General features: G+C 48.6%; 10 protein-coding genes across 10 annotated transcripts; 5 read left to right on the forward strand and 5 right to left on the reverse strand.

The window, feature by feature from the left end:
• Positions 1 to 180: 180 nt before the first annotated feature.
• On the forward strand, positions 181 to 1,084 carry N7500_006225 (uncharacterized protein; the record flags this gene model as incomplete). Its single annotated transcript, XM_056677369.1, has 2 exons — positions 181 to 289; positions 744 to 1,084. The coding sequence occupies 2 exons, from the start codon at positions 181 to 183 to the stop codon at positions 1,082 to 1,084; spliced, it is 450 nt and encodes a 149-aa protein (XP_056532369.1).
• Positions 1,085 to 2,306: 1,222 nt separating this feature from the next.
• On the reverse strand, positions 2,307 to 3,345 carry pre9 (proteasome core particle subunit alpha 3; the record flags this gene model as incomplete). Its single annotated transcript, XM_056677370.1, has 4 exons — positions 2,307 to 2,510; positions 2,575 to 2,993; positions 3,076 to 3,290; positions 3,322 to 3,345. 4 exons carry the CDS (start codon positions 3,343 to 3,345, stop codon positions 2,371 to 2,373), a joined length of 798 nt encoding a protein of 265 aa, XP_056532370.1. The 3' UTR covers positions 2,307 to 2,370.
• Positions 3,346 to 3,614: 269 nt separating this feature from the next.
• On the forward strand, positions 3,615 to 5,354 carry N7500_006227 (uncharacterized protein; the record flags this gene model as incomplete). Its single annotated transcript, XM_056677371.1, has 2 exons — positions 3,615 to 3,684; positions 3,742 to 5,354. 2 exons carry the CDS (start codon positions 3,615 to 3,617, stop codon positions 5,352 to 5,354), a joined length of 1,683 nt encoding a protein of 560 aa, XP_056532371.1.
• A 178-nt stretch (positions 5,355 to 5,532) lies between these two features.
• On the reverse strand, positions 5,533 to 6,294 carry N7500_006228 (uncharacterized protein; the record flags this gene model as incomplete). The annotated part of the gene is made up of 1 exon (XM_056677372.1): positions 5,533 to 6,294. The coding sequence occupies one exon, from the start codon at positions 6,292 to 6,294 to the stop codon at positions 5,533 to 5,535; it is 762 nt and encodes a 253-aa protein (XP_056532372.1).
• Positions 6,295 to 7,016: 722 nt separating this feature from the next.
• N7500_006229 (uncharacterized protein) lies at positions 7,017 to 9,638 on the forward strand (the record flags this gene model as incomplete). The annotated part of the gene is given in 4 exon segments (XM_056677373.1): positions 7,017 to 7,023; positions 7,075 to 7,283; positions 7,295 to 7,798; positions 7,857 to 9,638. The coding sequence occupies 4 exon segments, from the start codon at positions 7,017 to 7,019 to the stop codon at positions 9,636 to 9,638; spliced, it is 2,502 nt and encodes an 833-aa protein (XP_056532373.1).
• Positions 9,639 to 11,247: 1,609 nt separating this feature from the next.
• N7500_006230 (LUC7 domain-containing protein) lies at positions 11,248 to 12,269 on the reverse strand (the record flags this gene model as incomplete). Its single annotated transcript, XM_056677374.1, has 3 exons — positions 11,248 to 11,727; positions 11,803 to 12,134; positions 12,227 to 12,269. The coding sequence occupies 3 exons, from the start codon at positions 12,267 to 12,269 to the stop codon at positions 11,248 to 11,250; spliced, it is 855 nt and encodes a 284-aa protein (XP_056532374.1).
• Positions 12,270 to 12,608: 339 nt separating this feature from the next.
• gpi16 (GPI-anchored transamidase subunit GPI16) lies at positions 12,609 to 14,513 on the forward strand (the record flags this gene model as incomplete). The annotated part of the gene is made up of 3 exons (XM_056677375.1): positions 12,609 to 12,979; positions 13,035 to 13,429; positions 13,483 to 14,513. The coding sequence occupies 3 exons, from the start codon at positions 12,609 to 12,611 to the stop codon at positions 14,511 to 14,513; spliced, it is 1,797 nt and encodes a 598-aa protein (XP_056532375.1).
• Positions 14,514 to 14,763: 250 nt separating this feature from the next.
• On the reverse strand, positions 14,764 to 16,910 carry N7500_006232 (uncharacterized protein; the record flags this gene model as incomplete). Its single annotated transcript, XM_056677376.1, has 2 exons — positions 14,764 to 15,424; positions 15,481 to 16,910. 2 exons carry the CDS (start codon positions 16,908 to 16,910, stop codon positions 14,764 to 14,766), a joined length of 2,091 nt encoding a protein of 696 aa, XP_056532376.1.
• Positions 16,911 to 18,041: 1,131 nt separating this feature from the next.
• N7500_006233 (alpha/beta hydrolase) lies at positions 18,042 to 19,390 on the reverse strand (the record flags this gene model as incomplete). The annotated part of the gene is made up of 5 exons (XM_056677377.1): positions 18,042 to 18,346; positions 18,423 to 18,717; positions 18,778 to 18,932; positions 19,003 to 19,128; positions 19,195 to 19,390. 5 exons carry the CDS (start codon positions 19,388 to 19,390, stop codon positions 18,042 to 18,044), a joined length of 1,077 nt encoding a protein of 358 aa, XP_056532377.1.
• Positions 19,391 to 19,787: 397 nt separating this feature from the next.
• Positions 19,788 to 21,821, forward strand: N7500_006234 (Major facilitator superfamily domain general substrate transporter; the record flags this gene model as incomplete). Its single annotated transcript, XM_056677378.1, has 8 exons — positions 19,788 to 19,928; positions 19,981 to 20,036; positions 20,104 to 20,231; positions 20,286 to 20,676; positions 20,725 to 20,974; positions 21,027 to 21,183; positions 21,237 to 21,483; positions 21,545 to 21,821. 8 exons carry the CDS (start codon positions 19,788 to 19,790, stop codon positions 21,819 to 21,821), a joined length of 1,647 nt encoding a protein of 548 aa, XP_056532378.1.
• Positions 21,822 to 21,950: the final 129 nt, after the last annotated feature.

Genomic DNA, 21,950 nt, shown 5'->3' on the forward strand with positions numbered 1-21,950 from the left:
AAGAGTGCGAGTCCATGCGAACAGCATCCACATGAAAGCGGGGAGAGGCAGATGGCGACGGCATAATTGCAGTAGTCGAATCTGGAAAGTAGAGGATTGCAGGCATGGATTGAGGGATTTTCGACCCATCGCACATTACCATGAGCAGTGAATCGCCACGGCTGAGGGTTGCATGCATCCATGAAGCAACCGGTTGTTCATAGTGGCTCCATTCGAGAGACCATGGCCATCATACCGTCTCCACTGCTTGGAGAACTGCTCACAGCCAACCGGATCAACCGTCAGGCAGGTGCGATGTGAAATCCACGGACTGGAACCACGGATGATAAGCCATCGGGCACTGAAAAACGTCGATCAACAGTGGGACGAGGCAAACATGAGAGAATAGAGCTGTAGCATAGAAACTTCGTCCGAAACATAAATAAGCCTGTCAATGCCCCCATGATGCCGTGAAGTTCTCAATCATCCCTCCCGTTTCATAATTCGAGTCTGCAATATTCAAGCAAGGCCAATAGATCTTCTTCATAAAACCGATTCATTCGAAATTTGTTTCAACTGCGTTGAACCTTCCGAGCCCTTGAAAAACGCAGAAAAAAGCCGGCCTATCAAACCCGACAAGCGCGGGTGTACTGTCAGGTGCAGCCAATAAAAACCCGGCATTCAATCTGAAACAGAGACGGAGAGCCGTGAGCAAGTGGGTCATGTCGTACTTGCAGATTATACAGCACTAACAGATCTGATAGACATGTGCTTTTACAACCAAAAGAGATTCGCGTGTGGAGACTGGAGCTGGACCAGCTTTGCTCACCGATGCAACTATGAGTATCGTACCGGCGAGACATGCGGTATGAGACTCGTCAACATGACCGAGAATGAGAAGACCAACTGTCGTCTCTGCGAAAAGATCGAAACCAAATATCGCCGGCGTAGTGCTGAACTTGACCGTTTGGACCGGTGGAAGCGAGAGGGTGCCAACCTTGTGGCCTCAATGGACCGGTCCCACAAACTCATTATGGACTTGGAGAGAGAGATCCGCTCCCTGCAACGGGAGCGGGACGACCGAAGAAGCACTCTCCTAAGATAGGACTGATTGGCTTGGAATTACAAAACCGGTGTTCCTTTGGTGCTTTTTTTCCCTTTGTTTTCTTTTTTGTTGGACTGGTGAACAGCAATTGTTCGGCTTGTTTCGGATTCTTCGTGACCAATCGTTCTGTTGGTTTTTTTGTTGTCTGTCACTGTTTTTTTAGGGGTATTTGCAGCGAGTTTCATGTTTCACCATTTATCCGTGACATCAAGTCCGAATCGAGTTTCTGCAAGGTGATGGGAGAACCATGTCACCTTCGAAAAGATTGATAGGAAATTTAATTGTTTCAGACTCCATATTTCTTTCTGTCCATAGGCTGGTAAGCTCCTAAAATATGTCAATAGGGACTAGCCATGTCATAAGCGCCCTTGTTCCTGGGTGAGCGGTTCGCTGAGACAAATTGAGTCTCACAGGACAGGAAGTGGCACACTGCTACAACCAGACAATAAAGCCATTGAGGCTTGGAACTGATCAAATGGTCAGTTAGAATCAAGTTGATATTTGAAACGAGAGCAGTGGTTTGTGATGTCTGGTGTCAGAGTGAAAGCACATAGTGTGGAACAAAATGCCCCTCATCACATTCCCTCACGTGATGATGCCCTGCTTAGATAACCTAATTAGATGAGACCTGTCACATAGAAGGATATTGAAAAAAATCTTAGGAAATGATGGAAAGTGGAAGCTGTTCTGCAGAATGTTAGTATTGTGAGAAGAATCCAGGGCTAAGTGGGCTAGGTGGGTTCCACTTCACTTGCTCTATACCCGGCAATTCCAACATTGCAAACCTTCAACCCAACTCCAGAGCAATGGTTTTTGGTAGGTTAGATGGTATGAAGGGGAATTTTTAGACTTAAATGGCATTGACAAGAGAGAAAGAGGATAGAAAAAGATGAGTCGAGCTGGAGGCCACGGAACAGCGAGCTGGGCTATATATCATGGCACTATAATCGGAGAATTTACTAGTGCTGGCTAGAGCTTGCATGCCCCTAGGCAACATCCATGTCTCTTCAGTCTACGTGTACCTATCTGCTTCAACATCTTCAGGGCAAACAGCGTCAAATTGGAATGCAGAACTGAAGGAGAGCGCTGAGACTGGGCCGATGTGCATGCCACGTCACAAGAGAACAACACTAGATGCAGCCATAAACAAAGGGACACACGACAGGTAAAAAGACCAGTGGTTTGTTTGGATATAAGGTGATGCCAGGATATTGCAATCGGCTGATTATGGTCAAAGTATTGGATTCGAGTATCTGAAACGGAAAAAGAACAAGAGAAGATTTAATCTATTTTATGTCACCAGCCTCGGGCTCATCATCGACCTTGGCCAGCCCTTGTTCCCGGAGAAGGGAATCAATTTCATCCGCAGTCCATAGGTGGTGGTAGATTTTGCCATCCTTGGTCTTGCCCACTGTTGCGAACTCGACTGCGTAAAGTAGAAATGTTAGCATGATTAAAGACAATGTAGAAATGACATCTGAGAGACTCACTCTTCTCACTGCTCAGCTTTGTGGAGTCCATAGTCTTGCTCAGCACCTTGACGGCCATAGCACAAGCCTCCTTCAGATCGCAGTCCTCCTTGTAATCTTGCTTGAGGAGACTCTGCGCGCTTGCGTTGTTTGCACCGACGCTCGTCGCTTTCCAACCCCCGTAATTTCCACTGGGGTTGCTCTGATACAACTGGAATTGACGGAGGTGGTCGTATCCGGCGTAGATGAAGGAGACACCGAACGGACGGAGACCGCCGTGTTGGGTATATCCTTGCTTCAGATCACACAATCGACGGACAAGCTGTTCACATGGGATGTCTTCATTGTACGTGAGGAGGTAGCGTTGGGCGTTCTGGCGAGCATAGTTGATCAGAATGTTGGCATCGGCGTTCATACCCGCAACGGCGCAAATCATGTTACTGGAAGATATTAGCTACTTGTACCAATACTAAAGACAGTAGCCCTGGCTCTTCGACTCGGGACAAAAAGGGGGCGGCTTACTCGTTGATTGTGTAGAGCTTCTCAGCAGAGGTATCCTGCTCCAGCAGCTTGCTGGTCACCTTCCTCTCAGCAGCGAGGACTATTCCATCCTTGGCCAAGATACCAAGGGCTGTACCGGCATGGGAAATAGCCTCAAGCGCATATTCAACCTGATAGAGACGACCTTCTGGAGAGAAGATGGTGGTCTTTCCAACAGCGTCATAGGTTAGCTGGAGCTGCACAAAAGGAATAACGGTGTGCACAAACCCTCGAATCGTATCTCCGAGACATCGTGTATGAAAAAAGAGAGCAACAAAAACTCGGATATGGGCTATAGGTAACGGTTGATTGTGCGAAACAAGTGGTTCGGGATGGTGAAGGTCGGTAGTGAAGACGTAGAAGCTCCAGGCAACTCGCCCTGGCGCGTCCTCTGTCATCCGCCAAGCTCGGACCACTTCACCACACCAAAGCTTCGCTGCGACGATTTCACCACTCGGACTTGCAAAGACGGACTCTAGGGCCGATTTACCAAATACTGTGAATTATTGATCTCGATCGCCATGCTCAGATCGACATACACTGCTCCTCCTCCTTTGCCTTCGGGGTGGACACAACATCGAGCCCCTACAGGTTGGTCTTGCGCAGGGTTCGAGTGAAAACTTTTGGCCGTTCTAACTATTCAGCTAGGTCATTTATACTATTATAATTCTTCAACAAAACAATCGACATACACCCGCCCCCAAGAAACAGCCCCTCAGCCTATTCAGGTCACTTCCGACAGCCCAGAAGCAACATACAATCCCGAGACCCTACCTGCGTTTTCTTCAACGCCATATGGACCGCCAGCAGGGCTTGGCTCTGGGCCAGCGCAAAACTTTCGCGGCCGTGGGGGATTCCGTGGTGGGAGAGGTTATCATGATCGTGGGCGGAGAGAACCCGAAGATCGGCCAAAAGCGAAGCATCCCATTCCTAACTGCGCGCCGTGGTTACTAGTGAAGACGAAGCTTGGGAGGAGATTTGTGCATAACCCAGAAACTAACGAAAGTTTTTGGAAGTTTCCTGAGCATGTTTTGAAGGGTGTAGTCGAATTCGATCGCCTCGAACGTGAGAAGAAGGAACGGAAAGAACGGGGTGAGCCAGAAGTGCCAGTCAAAAAGGAGTCGCTTCCACCACAGGGTGATGGTACGGATACACAGCCGACACCGCAAGAAGCGGAGCATCCAGATTATGACGACGACTATGAGGAGGTCGAGGTTACAGACAGCGAGGGAGAAGAGGGCCAACCATCAAAGCGTGCACGAGCTGAAAGTGAGGGTCCCAAGGATCAGCCACTAGAATTCAACGAAGAGGACATGGCATATCAACTAGCAGCCATGGGCGAAGACTACGGACTGGATCCCGGGGAATATGGTGAAGCCGGGGAAGAAGACTGGGAAGAGGGTGCAGGGGGCCTACCACTAACTGAGGCTGATGCCGAGGCCCTCTTCCGCGACTTGCTGGATGACTTCCGAATCAACCCCTTCACAACATGGGAAAACGTCATTGAAGAAGGCCGCATCATTGAAGATACTCGGTATACTGCGCCCTCGAACATGAAGACACGCCGAGAGATCTTTTCCAATTGGAGCCGGGACCGAATCCAATATGTGAAAGAGCAGAAAGCAAAGCAGGAGAAGACAGACCCGCGGATTAGATATCTGGCGTTTTTGCAAGAAAATGCCACTCCGAAGCTTTACTGGCCGGAATTCAAGCGCAAGTACAGGAAAGAGCCTGAAATGAAGGACTCTCAGCTTGGAGACAAAGAGCGCGAGAAGTTTTACCGGGACCACATCTCGCGTCTAAAGCAACCTGAAAGCACCCGCAAGTCAGACCTGTCAGCCCTCCTCAAATCTGTTCCTTTAGACTTGTTGCATCGGTCGTCGAGCTTGGAAGCTCTGCCCAACACGATCATCACCGATGTTCGTTACATTGGACTCGCGCCCGAGATCCGAAACCCTCTGATTGAGGCATATATCTCTACTCTGCCTCCGCCGCCGGAGGTACAGATGACGGCAGAAGAGCTAGAAGAAATCGACCGAAAACGAGTTGAACGGGAAAAACGTGAGAAGGCCCTTGCAGATCGGGAGAAGCGGGTGGAGGAAGAGAAACGGAGGCAGCGAGGAGATCTTCTCCGTGGCAAGCATCTACTCCGAGAAGGCGAGGCCGAGATTGAACAGGCAATGCGCGTCAACAAGGACGGACTAATGAGCTATATGGATGTTGACCAGGCGGCGGATGATGGACTGAAGCCGGGTTCATAATACTTGTTCACAAAATATTACATGTCATTTTTGTCGAAATAAGGACAGCCGAGTTCATATTGTACATCAAGAGGCAGATTGCTTATACCAATGCCATTCGGTTCCTGAGGGTATCACTGTATATGAGGGAAACCATTTCCCTTCACCTAGACGATTCGTCATTTCACCATCGATTCAATCATTTAAATCTCCAATCATCCCAGTCCTCGTCATCATCATCATCATCTTCGTCTTCTTCACTCTCGCTCTCATCCTGTTCCACTGCGCCAGATCCCATCGGCTCATCCTGTGTCTGACCTTCGGCGCGGGCTTTCCGCAGCTCTTCGCGTTTTTGTTTAAGTCTTCGCACCCGCTCCTCTAACTGGTCCATCTCATCAAACTCTTCCTCCAAAAGCCGTGCGGCATCCTCCCGCTCCCCTTCCAACTCTGTCTCTCGAGTACGGACTGAGGACGCCTTCGCTCTCTCTTGCTGCGCAGCGAGTTCTGCAGCTGTCACTGGTGCTGCGGATATCGTAGCCTCGGCTGTAACAGCGGCTGGTGCACGAGGCTCGTCATCCTGCTCAGCGACCTCGCGTTCAAATGCTGCCCAAGCTTCTTCGTCGATAGGCGTGGATGGGTCTTCGGGCGGTTGCGTGTTGGATTCTTCTGCGACGTCTGTGGCTGGTTCAACAGTCTCTTGCTTGTCGTCAAATGGAAGTTCTGGGCCGGCAATATCATCCTCGAGTTGCCCCGAACCTTCTTCTGGGGTTTGCTCGGCGCTTGTTGCGCCAGATGGAGACTGGAATACATCTAGTTCAGCGGCGCGGATCTTCTTTCGCATCACGCTATCACCGCTGTCAACCTTGCGCTTTTTGGTGACGCGATTTCCTGTCGCATTTGGTTGAGATGTGCCCTTGCGGGAAGCTAGTTCGCTACGGAGGAGCGATCGGACGTCGGCCATATTTTCGAGTTGTAAGGCGTTGACGGGATAGAAGATTTAGTAGTTGAAATGAGGTCCGAATAAAACTGGCGGCAATAAAACAGTCTGTGATGAAGAGTGGGGAACCTGGAGAAGCTCAATCTTAAGATTATTCACTCAAGGGCCTTTCGCCGCGAACCTGTGGCTGGTGACGAATATCACGTGCTACCGGTGAATGACAAAGCCGGGAGCCAAGCCACCCATTATTCATCTCTCCTCTCCTCACATCGCGCATCGCATCTCTTTTCTATCTTTTACCATCCATCTTCGCCGCTATTGCTTTCACCACTTGATTTGCGCGCAAATACTATTCTCATCTTAACTCGAACTATCTAGTGCCATTCGTGACTGCAAAGTGCGTGATTTGGGCTCATATTATCTCACGCGACCCCGCTTAGCGCCAAGTGTCGATTTGACGCGCAGCAAGGGATTGCACAGTCCACCATAACACCCGCTTGAGCGTGTTCTTCGCCACGGCGTGCCAGTCCAAGAAATATTGCGCAGAGTCTGGATCGGTTCTTTTATTCGATCAAGCAAAATTGTGGGCTAGACAGTGACGCTGTTTTGCTGTCTTCTTGTGTATTACATTAGCGCCTTGAGCTTGTAGAGACTTTTGTCAGCCTGGGGTAACACCCGAATTTCGAGCAAGTGAAGAGACCTATTATCCTTTCACGCGCTGTAGTACGCGCCGAATCACCATTATCATGGCCGGTAAGCTATCGTACATCATTCACCGCACACCTTACTATTCAACCACTTGAGAGTGGCAGGGCAGCCCCAAATCCGGGGTTGTGGATCATTTTCCAGAAGACAAGCTAACAGCGAGATCAGATGAACCCCGACGCTCCGGCCGAGCCACCAAAGGCCAACACAAGAACCTCGAGCTACCAGATGATCCCGCGAAAAAGGCAAAAGCAAAAGCCCGAAGGAGAAGAGCGCGAAGTTGTCTGCTGAACCTACACCCGGTCCTAGTGAAGGCGAGGGAGGCGAAGAAGAGATAATACGATGTATTTGCGGTGAATATGAAGAGGAAGAGGACGTGGAGCGCGACATGATCTGCTGTGATCAATGTTCAGCATGGCAACATAACGACTGCATGGGCCTTACATTCACGAAAGGTCACGAACCAGATCAATACTTTTGCGAACAATGCCGACCGGAGAATCACACAAAGCTTTTGGCGAAAATCAACGCAGGCGAAAAACCCTGGGAAGAGCTTGCCGAGAAACGTCGCCAAGAGGCTGAGGAGAAGAAGTCCAAGCGGAAAAAGGGCAAGAAGGGAGGCCGCAAAGGAAGGCCAAGTGAGAGTCGAACAGATGCTAGCACACCAGCTCGCACCGCGCCATCCATTACACCGGGTCCTAGCGGTTCTCCTGCACCTGCCGTATCTGTCTCCGTCGAACCAGAGATAAATAGCCATGCTATTGATTCTCGGCGATCCAGCACCAACAAGCGCAAACTTGAAGAGACAGTGGGGGTAGAAAATGTGAATACCTTTTCCCCTCAATCATAACATACAAAATGCTAACTCGTTTATCTCTTAGGGACCACAGGTGAAACAACAACGGGTATCCCCACAATCTACCCCAGCAGCTGCTCCCGAGGCAATTGGGCCTCAAATCAAGACAGACTCTACCCCCGAGGCACCTGCCATTGGAGCCTTAGAGGAGCTGATGCCTGCTCGCAAGAGTGTGGCCACACACCTCATCAAGTTGTTCGTAGACCAGGTTACTGCAGCGCAGAAAGCAGGCTCATTTACCTTACGTGCAAACCAGTCAGCGGAGGACGTGGCACAGAAACTCGCTCTGTCTATCGAGGATGCCATGTATGAGAGTATCTGCGGGCGGTCAGGCGAGCCGAATGAATCATATAAGGCGCAATTACGGTCGATCATGTTCAATGTAAAGAAGAATGCTTCTCTGCGAGATCGTCTCCTCATAGGTAGTCTCTCCCCTAAGGTGCTGGCTCAGATGACAACGGGGGAGATGGCCAGCAAAGAACTGCAACAGAAAGACGCGGAGATCAAGCGCGAAGCAGAGAGGCACCACACTATTGTCCAAGAGCAAGGTCCTCGGATTCGACGCACCCATAAAGGAGAGGAGCTGATTGAAGATGAACACCATGGCGCAAGCGAGTCTGTTTTCTCCCGTGGACCCCGTCGTGCACTGGGTGATGACGGCAGTCCAGCCCACAAATCCCCAACTAGCCCGACGGGACAGCAGCAATCCAAGACAGAGACAGATGGATATGTTCGAGGTCTATCGCCTGAGGGTGCTCACCATGACCACGTTTTCCCCGAAGTGGCCCCCGCTATCTACGAGCCACTGCCTAGTGGCAGGGTCCAAGCAGACGCTGAGATCGATCAGCTCTTGCGTGACGATGAACCATATTCACCACCTTATTCGCCCAAAGACTTTGATGACGACGGAACCATCTGGCGTGGCAAGGTAACGATGCCTCCAATTGGAGAGTTCTCCTCGTCCGCAAAGCATGTTGGAGGTGCAGACTTGAGTGGCCGAATCCCATGGAGCCAACTTGCGCCCTCCACGCTGGTTGTCGATGGCCGTATCGATATCAGACGAGCAACCGATTATCTCTGCGGCCTTCAATTCAGCAAGTCAACCGATGTGTCTGTGATAGCAATCAGCAGTCCTGACCAGCCCGAAGATCGAGCAGGCTTCGACAAAATGTTCGAATACTTCCATAGTCGTGGTCGTTATGGTGTCATTGGAAAGCACCCGCTTTCCGCCGTCAAAGACACCTACATTGTCCCAATGGAGATTGGCACAACGACGATGCCCGAGTTCATTGAGCTGCTGGAAAACATCTCACTGGAGGGGCCCATTACTCAACGCATGCTCCTTACCATTTTCGTCGTCAAGACTGGCGATTCCAACCCTTCATCTGTCCAGCCGCCATCCCATCAGGCTAGTCAGGAGCCACCGATGTCTGCGAGTCCCGCCGTTGCAGCCACTCCCCAGCAGCCTCAGTTTAGCGCTGGAGTTGCGCCAACTCCCCCTTCGCACTTCGGCGGATTCAACCCGAATCCCGCGCCGTACGGCCAACAGGTCCCTGTACAGCAAGGCCAGGTCACCCCTCAACACCAGCCTGCTCTGACCGGCCTTCCCGCCGCGGTGCAAGTCCTCGGATCACAAGTTGATGCTCCCGCCATTCAACAACTTCTAAAGACTGCACCCAACGTGGACATGGCGCAGCTGAGTGTTGTTCGCGACATTCTGGTCCGTCAACCTGCTGCCGCTGCTAATTACGATACTTTGATGCAGGCTCTATTCGAGACCCAAGCAAACGGCCACGTGCCCCAGTAGGGTGTGTAATAGAGCTATGCCCATGATAGCCAATTTTTCTTTTTTCACCTGTACAGTCTATCCCGTTTGTATTTCCTTTTACAAGGCTGCGCAATGCTAGTCTGGTGTTCGGGACTGATGTCTTCAGGGATGGGAAAAGGGTTTGTTTTAGGAAAGTGGAATACCCACCAAATGTTTTCATCTCTTATGCCTCCTGGTTCTCTACTCAAAATGAAACCACTTCTACCAGGGTCCTTCTGCTGTACTCTTATATGGCTTGGCCCTGGACTCCCATATGTATGGGTTTGTAGCCAAACTGAAACCATTTACCAAAGTCAGGGTTGTATTTGTATAAGTATTCTTCCTTAGTACCGTACTGTTCAATACTAGTTATCCCATTCATTCGAGCAAATAGACATTCTGGGTTTCTTTCCACACAGATCTCATCCAGTGGTTCTTACGACTTTCACTCGACACTCCTAGCAACGAGATGTTCCTGATCTGACGATAGTGTACGTTCATATTTCTTCTTCTCGCAGTCTTGACCTAAGCTTAGGGTTGAGTTCAAACCCTCGAAAGTTCTCACAACAAAAACATTCAACAGTGCAATGGCCAGCGGCAGGTTTTCGTCCGAGTATGTTCTCGCGATTTGAACAACACCCACACTGTCACCCACCCTTTCTTCCGCAGCATCCTCCCATTCGAGCACAGTCTTCAACAAGCACACGATGCATATACCATTTTGGCCGAGAGCGCCAAAAGTCGAGGCCTCTCCTGGACGGGCTATCTGGGAATGATACTCTAACCACCCACCAAATCGTTCCTTCAACTAGTATAGCTCCACGGATATTTGAATCTTGCCGCGTAAATCCTGGATGACTGCTTTATCGTAGGTAGGATTTTCTTTAAGCCTTTGCACTTTCCCCTTGGCATCGTTTCGCTATGAGTATTCTCCCGCTGCCGAGTCTCATTTATCGGAAGTCCCCTTGTAAGAGTCAAGCTTCCAGTCCTTGATGTCTTGTTTGAGCGATAGGTTCCATCTATGTCTTTGAAGAGCACATATCTCCTGGCTTCTCTAAGTCGATTTCCCCCTGCTATGGATCATTAGAAAGAATCATTGGAAAGAGAATGTTTGTCCACATCTAAAGTAAAGAGTTGGTGCTTTTCCTAAGATAAGTTGTACAAGTACAGAACAAATTTGAATCTACACGTTAGGTAGAATATGACCTGAATCACACCCGCTATCTAAAAGTCACATCTAGGAGCCATGCCACGGACTAATCGGGGTGTTACAGGTCATCCATGGATGAATCTATGAATCGAGTCTCGCATGATCAATACTTTCATTACTTCACATCAAGATAAGTGAATACACTCCATGTGAGAGTATCAATGAATATTTCGGGAAATGGGGATACACAATGTATACTGTACACGATCTTTGTACTTAGGTGGTTGTGAGATATATATCGACAAGAAGCATGAAAAATGAAATGGATATTGAGCACTTATCCTATGACCTCCCTAACCGTTGTCTGAGCATCATACACGAGATAATAAGTAAAAACGCCTGCGCTATGCAATGGACCCAGAGCCCGAATCTTCAAGAATGAAGTAAAGACAACGAACATCACCATCGACCACCTCCACGGCGCCGATATCCACCGCCGCCACCACCACCACCGCCATAACGGCCGCGACCAGCACCGGGGCGACCACCAGAAGTGTAAGGGTTATCATCTTCTTCATGGTGACGAACTGGCGGAGCACGGCCCTTCAGCTCAATGCTCAGCTTCTTACAGTTCTTGCGCATATCTGAGTATCCCATGTGCATCTTGCCGAAGAAGTGATCCGCCAACCGGCGGTCGTTGTCAAGACGAGACAAGTAAGCACCGCAAACGTCACAGACTTGCAGCTTTTGGTGGCCAGATGGACCAGAAGTATCTTGAAGATTCTTGAGATCGCGCTCAAGACTTTCCTTCTGGTGCTTGGAGGTGCGGACTTTGTGCATTTCATTGAGTGCTAGTGCGACAGAGCCTGTTTCGCCGAGAATTGAGACTTCTTGGAGGCCGGAGTTGATTGTATTGGAAAGATCAGCAATTTGTTTGAGCTATATAGGAAGTTAGCGAAGTCCATGGGAGCTACTCTCATTGGAGATTGAATATAGTAGTAAAGCTGGACATACCAAGTCATTTGTCTGCCGAATCTCATCTGGCGTCTTTTCCAGTCGGCGCTGCGCAGTGTCAATTCGGCGGTCACAGTCGTCAATGTACTTCTGCATGTCGCGCATGTAATCGAATTCGAACCCCCATTTTGCCTTCTCAGAGGGAGATGCGGCCTCGTATTCCGCCTTCAAGCCTTCGCTGTGGACCTTCGGGCAAGGTCCGAGGTCTTGCTTGGTGTTGGTGAACAGGTCGTGCGGGCAGGTGCCAACAAGGTAGGATCGGCAAACTTTGTTATCTGTAATTGCGAGCTGGGAATTGCGACCCTGTGCGCCGGTTCCAATGAGCTGATCAGCTATCGACAGAAGCAGTGTTAGCTCTAGTTGGAGACTTGTCGGGGTGGGCTGGAGCTTGGAGATTTTGAGAAGGGCAAAAAGCATGACATACCTCCCATGAGCTGCTCAAGCAGCTTTCTCTGTTCTGCTGCCATGTTGATAGTAATACACTAAGCTGAAAAGGAAAGGAAAGACGAAATTGTGTCAACGGGCTGATTTGCGGCAAACGACGAAGTCTTTCGCTTTTGATGCTTTTGGCGCCAAGGAAGGCGGTGAGGCTCCGCAGTCAACAGACCAGATGGACATCTCGGGGGTCTTGGAGTTTGGCCTCGATCATTCTTTCGATGCGGAGCTTTTCTATTGATTTGGTGAACACTTAGGTCTGATTTCCTGGGGCCACAGCCAACATATGCCCATCACCTCGCCGATAACCCCTACCAATTGACCTGTGATACCCGTATGGACGAAGACCGAGCTCCGGCAAGCATGAAGTCATGACGGTCCTTTCACTATTCTCACTTCCTTTCGTCGCGCTTATTCTCACATTATGGGGCTCCTCTGCCTTTGCATCGTCGGATTACCATGAGCAACTCCTCCTACAACCACTCCCGCAGTCCTCCTTACTAGCTTCTTTTAACTTCCGAAGCAATACATCACAACAATCATTCGACCAACAGCATTTTAGATATTTGCCTCGCGCCCTTGGTCAAATCCTTCAACACGCGCATACAAAAGAATTACACCTTCGCTTCACCACGGGAAGATGGGACGCTGAAAGCTGGGGTCCACGGCCATGGAACGGCAGTAAAGAAGGAGGCACTGGCGTCGAGCTTTGGGCGTGGATTGATGCGCCAAGTGACGAAGAGTATGTTAAACACTCAGAATATGTCCTACTAGGCACACAATGCTGATTTAATCAGGGCTTTTGCCAAATGGATCACCCTGACCCAGTCCCTCTCTGGTTTGTTCTGCGCCTCGCTGAACTTCGTGGACTCGACCCGGACCACTAGACCTGTGGTTTCTTTTGAACCAGCCGGCGATCACTCAGCTGCCAATCAGCTGCACCTTTTGCATGGAACTCTTCCCGGAGAGGTGGTTTGTACAGAGAATTTGACCCCTTTCTTGAAACTGCTTCCTTGCAAAGGCAAGGCCGGAATCTCCACACTGTTTGACGGGCACAAACTGTTCGATGCCGCATGGCAGAGTATGTCAGTGGATATCCAGCCGGTCTGTTCTGCAGATGGGGAATGTGTGGTGCAGATTGAGCAAACTGTGGACATGGTCTTGGATATTGACCGGTCTAAACGCTCTCGTTGTGCGTATCTTTCTGCGGTATACTCTGGCTTAAGAATGCTAACATATCATTAGCGAACCCTATCCCGCGGCCTGTGCCTAATGAGCAGTTGGTTTGTGACACTTCCAAGCCTTACAATTCAGATGATACTTGCTACCCGCTGGAAAAGACAAATGACAAGTCGTGGAGTCTTACAGAAGTCTTTGGGCGAAGCATACATGGGGTTTGCCCTATTACAGATCTCGATGGATCTAGCGACCAAAGTGTCTGCCTTCGGGTGCCCCACGAAAGGGGTGTCTTCATATCCGAGGGGGCTGATGAAATCAAGAAAGAGGATGGCTTCACGCGCTGCTTCAAATTGGCGCCATCGGTTTCCTTTGATATTTCAATTCCGCAGCAGCAAGTGAACACTGAAGTCCCTTTAGACGAGCCTGTTTTGCACGCAGAGCGTACTATCGTTGGACATGGCCAGGAGCGCGGCGGAATGCGCATTATCTTTGGCAATCCATCCAACACCAGCGCAGTTGATTTCATCTATTTCGAGTCTCTTCCGTGGTTCTTGCGACCATATATACATACCTTACGCGCAACAATCACAGGCCATGACGGAGTCTTGCGCGAGGTCCCAGTCTCTGAAATCGTCAAAGAGACGTACTACCGGCCCGCCATTGATCGCGAGCGTGGAACACAATTAGAACTGGCGCTGTCTGTCCCCGCCGCATCAACCGTCACGTTAACTTACGACTTCGAGAAAGCCATTCTTCGGTACACTGAGTACCCACCGGATGCCAATCGCGGGTTCAACGTTGCACCTGCAGTAATTCGGATCTTGGATCCGGCGCACAATGCGCCGGTATACATCCGTTCTACGAGTCTACTGCTTCAACTTCCAACGCCGGATTTCAGCATGCCATACAATGTGATCATTCTCACCAGTACCGTGATTGCCCTTGCTTTCGGAACTATCTTCAACATCCTGGTTCGACGAGTTGTCTCTGTGGATGAGGCTGCCGCTCTTGGAGCCCAGACTTTCAAAGCCCGGATACTGGGGAAATTGGTGGTTCTTCGTGATCGACTCCGCGGAAAGGGTGTCAAGGTAGACTAGTTAATATCTAAATATGTGCATTACAACTACACTTTTTAACAGTTCATGGCCCCGTAAGAGACTTGAGAGAACCCTAATTCATTTTTCTATTGCCATTTTTCACATAGAATGCGAGGACCAATGACATCGAAGCAAAAGATGACCAGTCACAAAGTTCTTTCCAATCGATGCATCCATGTTATTATTTGTACACATCTGCCTCTAATCTCAGTGTTCGAAATCTATTAGTACATATCAATGCAACACATGCTCACTTGGCAGAAACAGCTATACCAAGAGGCCGACCAATACTTGAACCCGATGCAAACGCCTGTCGAACATGTTCTTCCAAATGTAACACATTGTTAATTCCTTTCCAAAATATAGAGTCAATCCGTAGAAGGCCAAGATGAAGGCAAGGCAGAACATCGGCCTTCAGGCGCATATCCCGGCGCACTCTGTGCAGACACGCAACCCATTTATCTGCCTCGCTCCTATCAAGGGAGCTGGCAGCCATATGCAGGATTTGGAAACAGATGGACGAGAATGCAGTTGCACTCCATGCCGGCCATAGAGCCTCAAGGTCCTCCGGCCGCAGTTCGTGAATAAACCCCGCTGCTGCTGAGATGCAAGTTTCTGCTCGGATTCGGGCTTGCTCACGCGCCATTATATATTCGGTCTCATTCGGGGTTTCGGCGGTTCGCTGCAGGAACGGTCTCAAAATAGCTCTGCAAATACTCAGATGAATATAATGATAGTTCATCTCGAGTGTTTTTGCTAGTCCAATTGGTCTGCCTTGATTTGATGATCTCAAATCGGCCGATGATGCAGATCCCGGTCTGTGCCATGAGAATAGTTCTTCAAGTAGTGGCCCAGTCAGTGCGATGGTTTTCTCGTAATCGGTACAAATGGTATTAATGGCACGAGGTGAGCTAATATTGGTGAGTTGCGGATAACAGCGATATGACAGAGATGTGAGATCACTTACTATAATTTGGTTAGAACCTGATCAAGCAGAGAGTCAAGTTTCGCTCGCTTCATGATATTCGTCCAAGCTACAGGGTCAAGTCCACTGGCAGGAAGATCGTCTTGGCTAGGACTTGTCACGAGCCAGTTATCATATTGAAGTAAAGGTGGCCGACCAAGGCTCAACGCAAGCCACTTGTCTGTCGAATAAATGAAATAGGACAGACAGCGTCGCTGGGCAATTTGCCACGGAGGTATCCGCCATGACTTTGGATCCAAATGTAGTCCAAGGGTGTGAGCACAAGCAATAAGAGTGGCAAATTGGGACCATTTGAAGCCACTGTCCAGAACAATTGGATTAGGATAGGGTCGAATAGCCAAAAGAAGCATTGTCTGTACCACACAAAGCTTGGGTGCATGTATCTCATATGGTAGTGCTTTGTTGATAATCTCATATAGTGCCACAGCTGATGGCTTATCATATGCGAGATCAATGCATAGTCTTTCGTCAAATTTAGTGAAGGGTTCGACAATTAGGTATACGCTCGCAAGGAGGTATGGCGGACTGGTGCTGGTATTTAACTGGCCAGGTGGGCCAATTATTGGGTAATCTGGTGCGACGATCCTCTCAAACAGGTTGATTAGTCTCAGGCCGATATCTCCCGGGACCAAAGATTCGAGTTCCTGTCTTAATCCAAAGGCAGATACGTTATTGCATCCATTCTCCTCCCTGCTGGCAGTAAATATTGATGGTTTTGACAGTAAAAACTGTGTTGCGTCGTTCCCTGAGGATATGGATTGGATATTGAGATTTTTGAAATGAAAAGCGCCAGATATGTCGTATTGATAACGATTCATCAGCAAAGGATCCATATCACCACTACTGCCAAGCAATTGCGGTGTCATTGGACCTTGAGTGTCAAGGCAAATCGACGAGTCAGCCTCCTGCATAGGTAACAACAAAAAAGCGGCTTGCGATGAGCCTCCATCCTCTGAAGGGCCAGTCCCTGGCAGCCTAGGGGATGGATAGATGAAGCTACCTGGACTAAATCCAGTTGGCCAAGTACTATCTCCAAAGCCACCAGGCAATGACACATCGGCTCCATTAAAGAAATCATGAAACTCCCCAGGTGCAGTGGCAGCTGAATGGTCTACCCCACCACCATCGATCGACATCAACATATCGTAGTGGACGGAGTCGCCAACTGGGGAGACCCCAGGCAGCTCTGAGCGTGGGCTCAGATCAGTTTGTTGGGAATTCCGTGAGCTAACGGTCTGAGTAAAGTTCTGGCGCGGCCTTGAGCTTGGCTGTAGGAATGTGCATTCTTTCCCATGAAGCGTGCAAAGATAACAGGGAGGTGCTCGATCAATGCGACAAGCTGCCTTACGGGCCCGACAGGAATCACAAGCGCGGTCCCTTTTACTCATGTACCTACGAGCTCGACCTGACATCCTTTCATTGAGAAGATTGTTATGAGTACATATATCTTTTGGTAAACCCTGGGAGTTCAGGACCGAGGATGACTACAGTCCGTTTCCGATGCCGGCCCCACATCCCACGTGACTATAATCGCTCTTCATGGCTTATCTAACTCGGTTAGTTCCGGGCCCACGTGGGCAGGCGGACCCGAAGGTTGGTGGGCATTCCAAGGTTCTTCACATGTGGAACATGCCTTATCTTATTATGATTGATTTTCCCGGTTAGATGATTCCTTCTATTTCTTCTCTTGCAGACCGAGTGGACTAGAATGAATTGGTTTAATTGCCCTTGATATACCAATTTCACCTTCAAAAATCACCACATTGCCTCTACAAGCAGACTACACTGCACTGTCAAAAGTCGGGTAAAATGGGTAGGTACTGATAAAGACAAGAAGTGACATCCACCACTAGTAGTTTGGAAAATTCGTTGAAGGAAATTTTGGATTCTTATAGCCAATTTCATGACATGACCCTCGGTCTCTTGGCATGACTATAGCATGATAGGTGATACGTTGATAGATGAGCTATTAGACGGTTATGTTGATTATGGAGACCCCGTTCATCATGTGCCTAACAGCTGAACAGGGTTTGAACTGTCCGCAATGTTCGTTGATGTAACCAACTGGCCAGTCACTGGACTCTCTAACATTTCTTTGACTTGAGCGGTAAACGACTGAATGATCAATCCAACTATTGCTGTTCATTTGAGGCACAATATTATGTTCAAAAGAGATTCGATATTATTTAGATCAATTCCCAGTTCATGCCCAGTCCGTGGCTTTGACTAACACGAATTAAAACTTTAGGGTTATCGGGAACGATAACCTTGTCCCCGCATCTCCCGGGCCGACCTCGGTAAATAAATAAAGATTTGTCATAGCATTCATCCTGGGTTGATTGAACTTGAGACAAATGGTGAGAGGCGAATTTTGAAACCCTGGGGAAGATTGATATAAGCCAAAGGAACGCAAAACAAAAGGCCAGAGCTATCTACCGAACGATATATATCTCGGCTGTACGGTCTCTTCAGGGATAATTAGAGTTTGAGTGATGTAACTTTTTTTCTTCCATATACTTTCTTTGGTGCATTTGTGCTGCCAATTACTCTTCACTATTGCCAAAGTGCACCTTCCGAAGGAGTCGACTGGTATCCTCGATATATACAAAGCTTTGCGAGAGTCCCCTTTCAGGATGATTGAAGTGCCCAAATGCATGTGGCACGCCTGGGTATCTCTTCATTGTGACATCGTTTCCAGCCTCTTGCATAAGCTGGCCATAGTATTCTCCTTCATCGCGCTCGAGATCAAATTCTGCGGTGATGATGTGTGCCTTGGCAAGGTTTTTGAATGAAGGAGCCAGTACCGGGGTACAGATCCACTCCTTTGTCAAGATTCTCTCTTGGGTAGCTAGAACAATATCAGTACATGCATGAAGGAAATTACAACAGCAGAACAAAAAAAGAAAAAAAAAAAAAAAACTTACCATCATCATCGCCGAGCCAATACTTCAAGAACCATTGCTCCCTGCCCAGTGGTCCCCAAGGGGCATCATGGTATAACAGAACACTTTCGTAGGGACATGTGCTTTCATTCAACTCTCTGGTCTTTAGACAGTAGCGCATGTCTGTCGCCGGAACAATGATCAATTGAAGTTTCAGATCAATACCCTCATCGCGGGCGAAATGCGCCATTACTGCAGTCATTTGACCTCCAGCTGAGAGACCTCCGATAGAGATACTCGTCGGGTCAACGTTGATGGTTGAGGCATTGGCAATTGTCTGTTTAAATATCATGTGTTAATGAAGCATATTTCAAACGGCATTGTTTCTTGTACTTACCCATTTCACAGCATCCCATGAATCGTAGATGCTGGTGGGATAGGGAAACTCCGGAGCCAGTCGGTAGTCAACATCGATAACTTTAATTTGGGCTTTGTTGCACATGTGTCTGCACCAAGCAGCTTCAGAGTTGAGATTGCCAAGAACCCAACCCCCTATAAAGTGTGGGTTAGAGTCAAAAGTCCCATGTTGGAGAGTGTGAGTGCAGTGTCATAATATACGTACCTCCGTGGAAGTTCAAATGAACAGGGAATGGGCCTGGTCCCTCTGGCGTGTAGACCCGGATCATAATCTTTCCCGCTGGTTGAGTGACCGGAATCTCGATGTCCTCGACATGGAAAACGGACGGACCTTGATCGTAGTTAGCACTTGTTCATGGCTCCAATTTAATGATCGAAGCTATTGCATCTGACTTACCGGGGCATGTTGGGTAGGTAAAGCTATATGTCGCGGGACTTTTGCGATATTCTTCAAGAGATAGCTCGTCGGCTCTCACCATGGAACTGCCATGCTTTTCCCATAGCTCTACCCATTCAGGATCCAATCCCTTCAGGAGCTTGTCTGGGATAGACAAACGCCCCTTCTCTTCCACTGGTGTTTGTGTACTGGCCATTGTGATATGTCAAAGGATCGATTAGGTTTGCGATAGAGAATGTTAAAGACAAAAAGACGATCAATGGTCAATCTTAAGCGAACGGTCAAAATAAATCGACGAAAAAAAAATGTATTAATAAATTTAGTCACTTAGCCTTCGATACGTCTCGGATAGAATGCAGGACTCCGGTTGGCGGCATCGGCCACAGTATCGGCTCCGATCTAAGGCGATAGGCATTGGTGTGGACCTCGGGAGGTTCTCCTATCTGCGGGTCCAAGGTGGATCCTGCACCCCGGATTCGTTCCTAATGTTGAACCTTCCACTGACCGAGTTGGTTAAATTAAAACGCTGTTCCTCTGTGACATGGATTTTTTTTTCTCACACATCACTTTACACACTACCTTTTATATCCGAGATGGATTCTGTCTCAGTCGATAACCGAAGAAACTCAGAGGAACTGGACAAGGTTGACCAGTCTCCTAATGATCCCTATGCCGGACTCCGGCGTATTCCTGACAAGTTCCCACGTGTCGCATTGTTAATTCTTGTCGTTGAGGTATGTTGCTCCACCTTCCACGTGGTGAAGCACGCTAACATTGACGTATTAGCTTGGCGAACGGTTCACTTATTTTGGCCTTAGCGGTCCCATGCAAAATTATATCAAGTACGTTAAGCCTTTCCACAATTAGTGGAGATCCTGGGAGCAATGTCTAACTGCTTTTTGTATCTAGTAACCCCTATGATCCTAGTTCCGGTCTCCCTGGTGCTCTAGGCAGAGGACAATCCACTGCATCTGCTCTTGGAAACTTCTTTAAATTTTGGGCTTATGCCTCCACAATCATCGGCGCAATCGTTGCAGGTTAGATCAACATTTCCCTTGGATCTTGTAGCATTGTTGCTAACAGTGCACTAGATCAATATCTAGGCAAATTCAAAGCCATCACAATTTCTCTGGGAATTTATATCGTCGGGTTGACCATCCTGGTCGCCACCGCGACGCCAGCGGGCCTCAAGAGTGATGCGGGCTTTGGTGGGTTGGTTACTGCAATGGTCGTCATTGGCCTGGGAACAGGTGGAATCAAGGCCAATGTCACTCCCATGTGTGCTGAGCAATACCAAAACGCACAGCCAGTTCTGAAAACTCTCAAATCAGGCGAGCGTGTCGTTGTTGATCCTGAATTGACCGTACAACGTCTTTTTATGTGGTTCTACTGGGTCGTCAATGTTGGCGCCCTCTCCCCATTAATTACCGTCAATGTTGAGGCAAAGCACTCTTTCTGGCTTGCATATTTGATCCCATTAATGTAAGTTGGAATGAGAAAAATATTGGTTACATCGCTAATGACCTCCAGTGCAATCGTTCTCTCGGGTATCATCTTCTTGTCCGGGCAGAAGCGATATGTGAAAACTCCTCCTCAGGGATCTGCTATTATTGATGCATGCAAGGTCATGAACATTGCTCGACAGGAGAAGAATTTCGAAAGCGCAAAGCCATCATCCCTACAGGCTTCCGGACGTTTAAGCAAGTATTCATTTGCATCTTCACCACGTTACACGGATCAGTACGTCTCGGATGTCCGCCGAGGCTTCAAAAGCTGTAGAGTAAGTCAAAGTTAAAAACTTCTGCGGTGAGCTATACTGACAAATATTACAGATGTTTATTTTCTTCCCCTTCTACTTTGTTTGCTGGGTCCAGATTTGGAACAATCTTATCTCTCAAGCTGGACAAATGGCGCTGCACGGAACCCCGAACGATCTCCTGCAAAACCTCGACCCGATTGCGTTGTGCATCTTCATCCCCCTTCTTGACTGTGAGTATTGACGGGTTGATATCAGAAAATATTCGCTGACAACGTATCTCTAGTGGGCCTGTATCCAGTGCTTCGCAAGTTCAACATCAACTTCAGCCCAGTCCGCCGAATATTCGCCGGTTTCCTTCTTGTCTCGATCTCCATGGTCTATGCCAGCGTGCTGCAGCATTACATCTACATCTCCCCAGAAAAGAGCATCCACGTCTGGATCCAGGCCCCTGCGTATATTTTCGTCGCATTCTCCGAAGCCTTTGTCATTGTTACTGGCTTGGAAATTGCCTTCACACATGCTCCGAAAAAGTGAGTTGAACCAACCCCTCCAGGATACTGTTCATCTGAAACTAATCATATCTTACTTTAGCCTGCGCTCCTTTATCTCCGCACTTTTCTGGCTTATGATTGGCATTGCGGCGGCTATCTGCATTGGTTTAAGCCCAGTTTCAGAAGATCCAAAGCTTGTTTGGATGTATGGATCTCTCGCAATTGTGGGATTCGTGGCGGGATGTCTGTTTTACCTTTGCTTCAGAAAGAGCGACTTGGATGATCCCATTATCCCAGAACTCGACGGAGTTCCAGTTGAGGGAAATGGACAGCATGTTACTCAAGTTGCTGACTATGGGAAACATAGTGAAGTTTAGGAGTCGTTTTTTTCTGTTAAATAGCCTACATAATCAATACCTTTCCACACATTATTCTCACATTCGTGTTTAATTCTATGACATGCCCAGGTAGATGCTTAATTTGAAACCCTTTACAGCTATTTTCCA

This window comes from Penicillium coprophilum (assembly GCF_028826855.1).
Source record: "Penicillium coprophilum strain IBT 35676 chromosome Unknown utg000004l_segment0_segment0, whole genome shotgun sequence".
Taxonomy (NCBI): domain Eukaryota; kingdom Fungi; phylum Ascomycota; class Eurotiomycetes; order Eurotiales; family Aspergillaceae; genus Penicillium; species Penicillium coprophilum.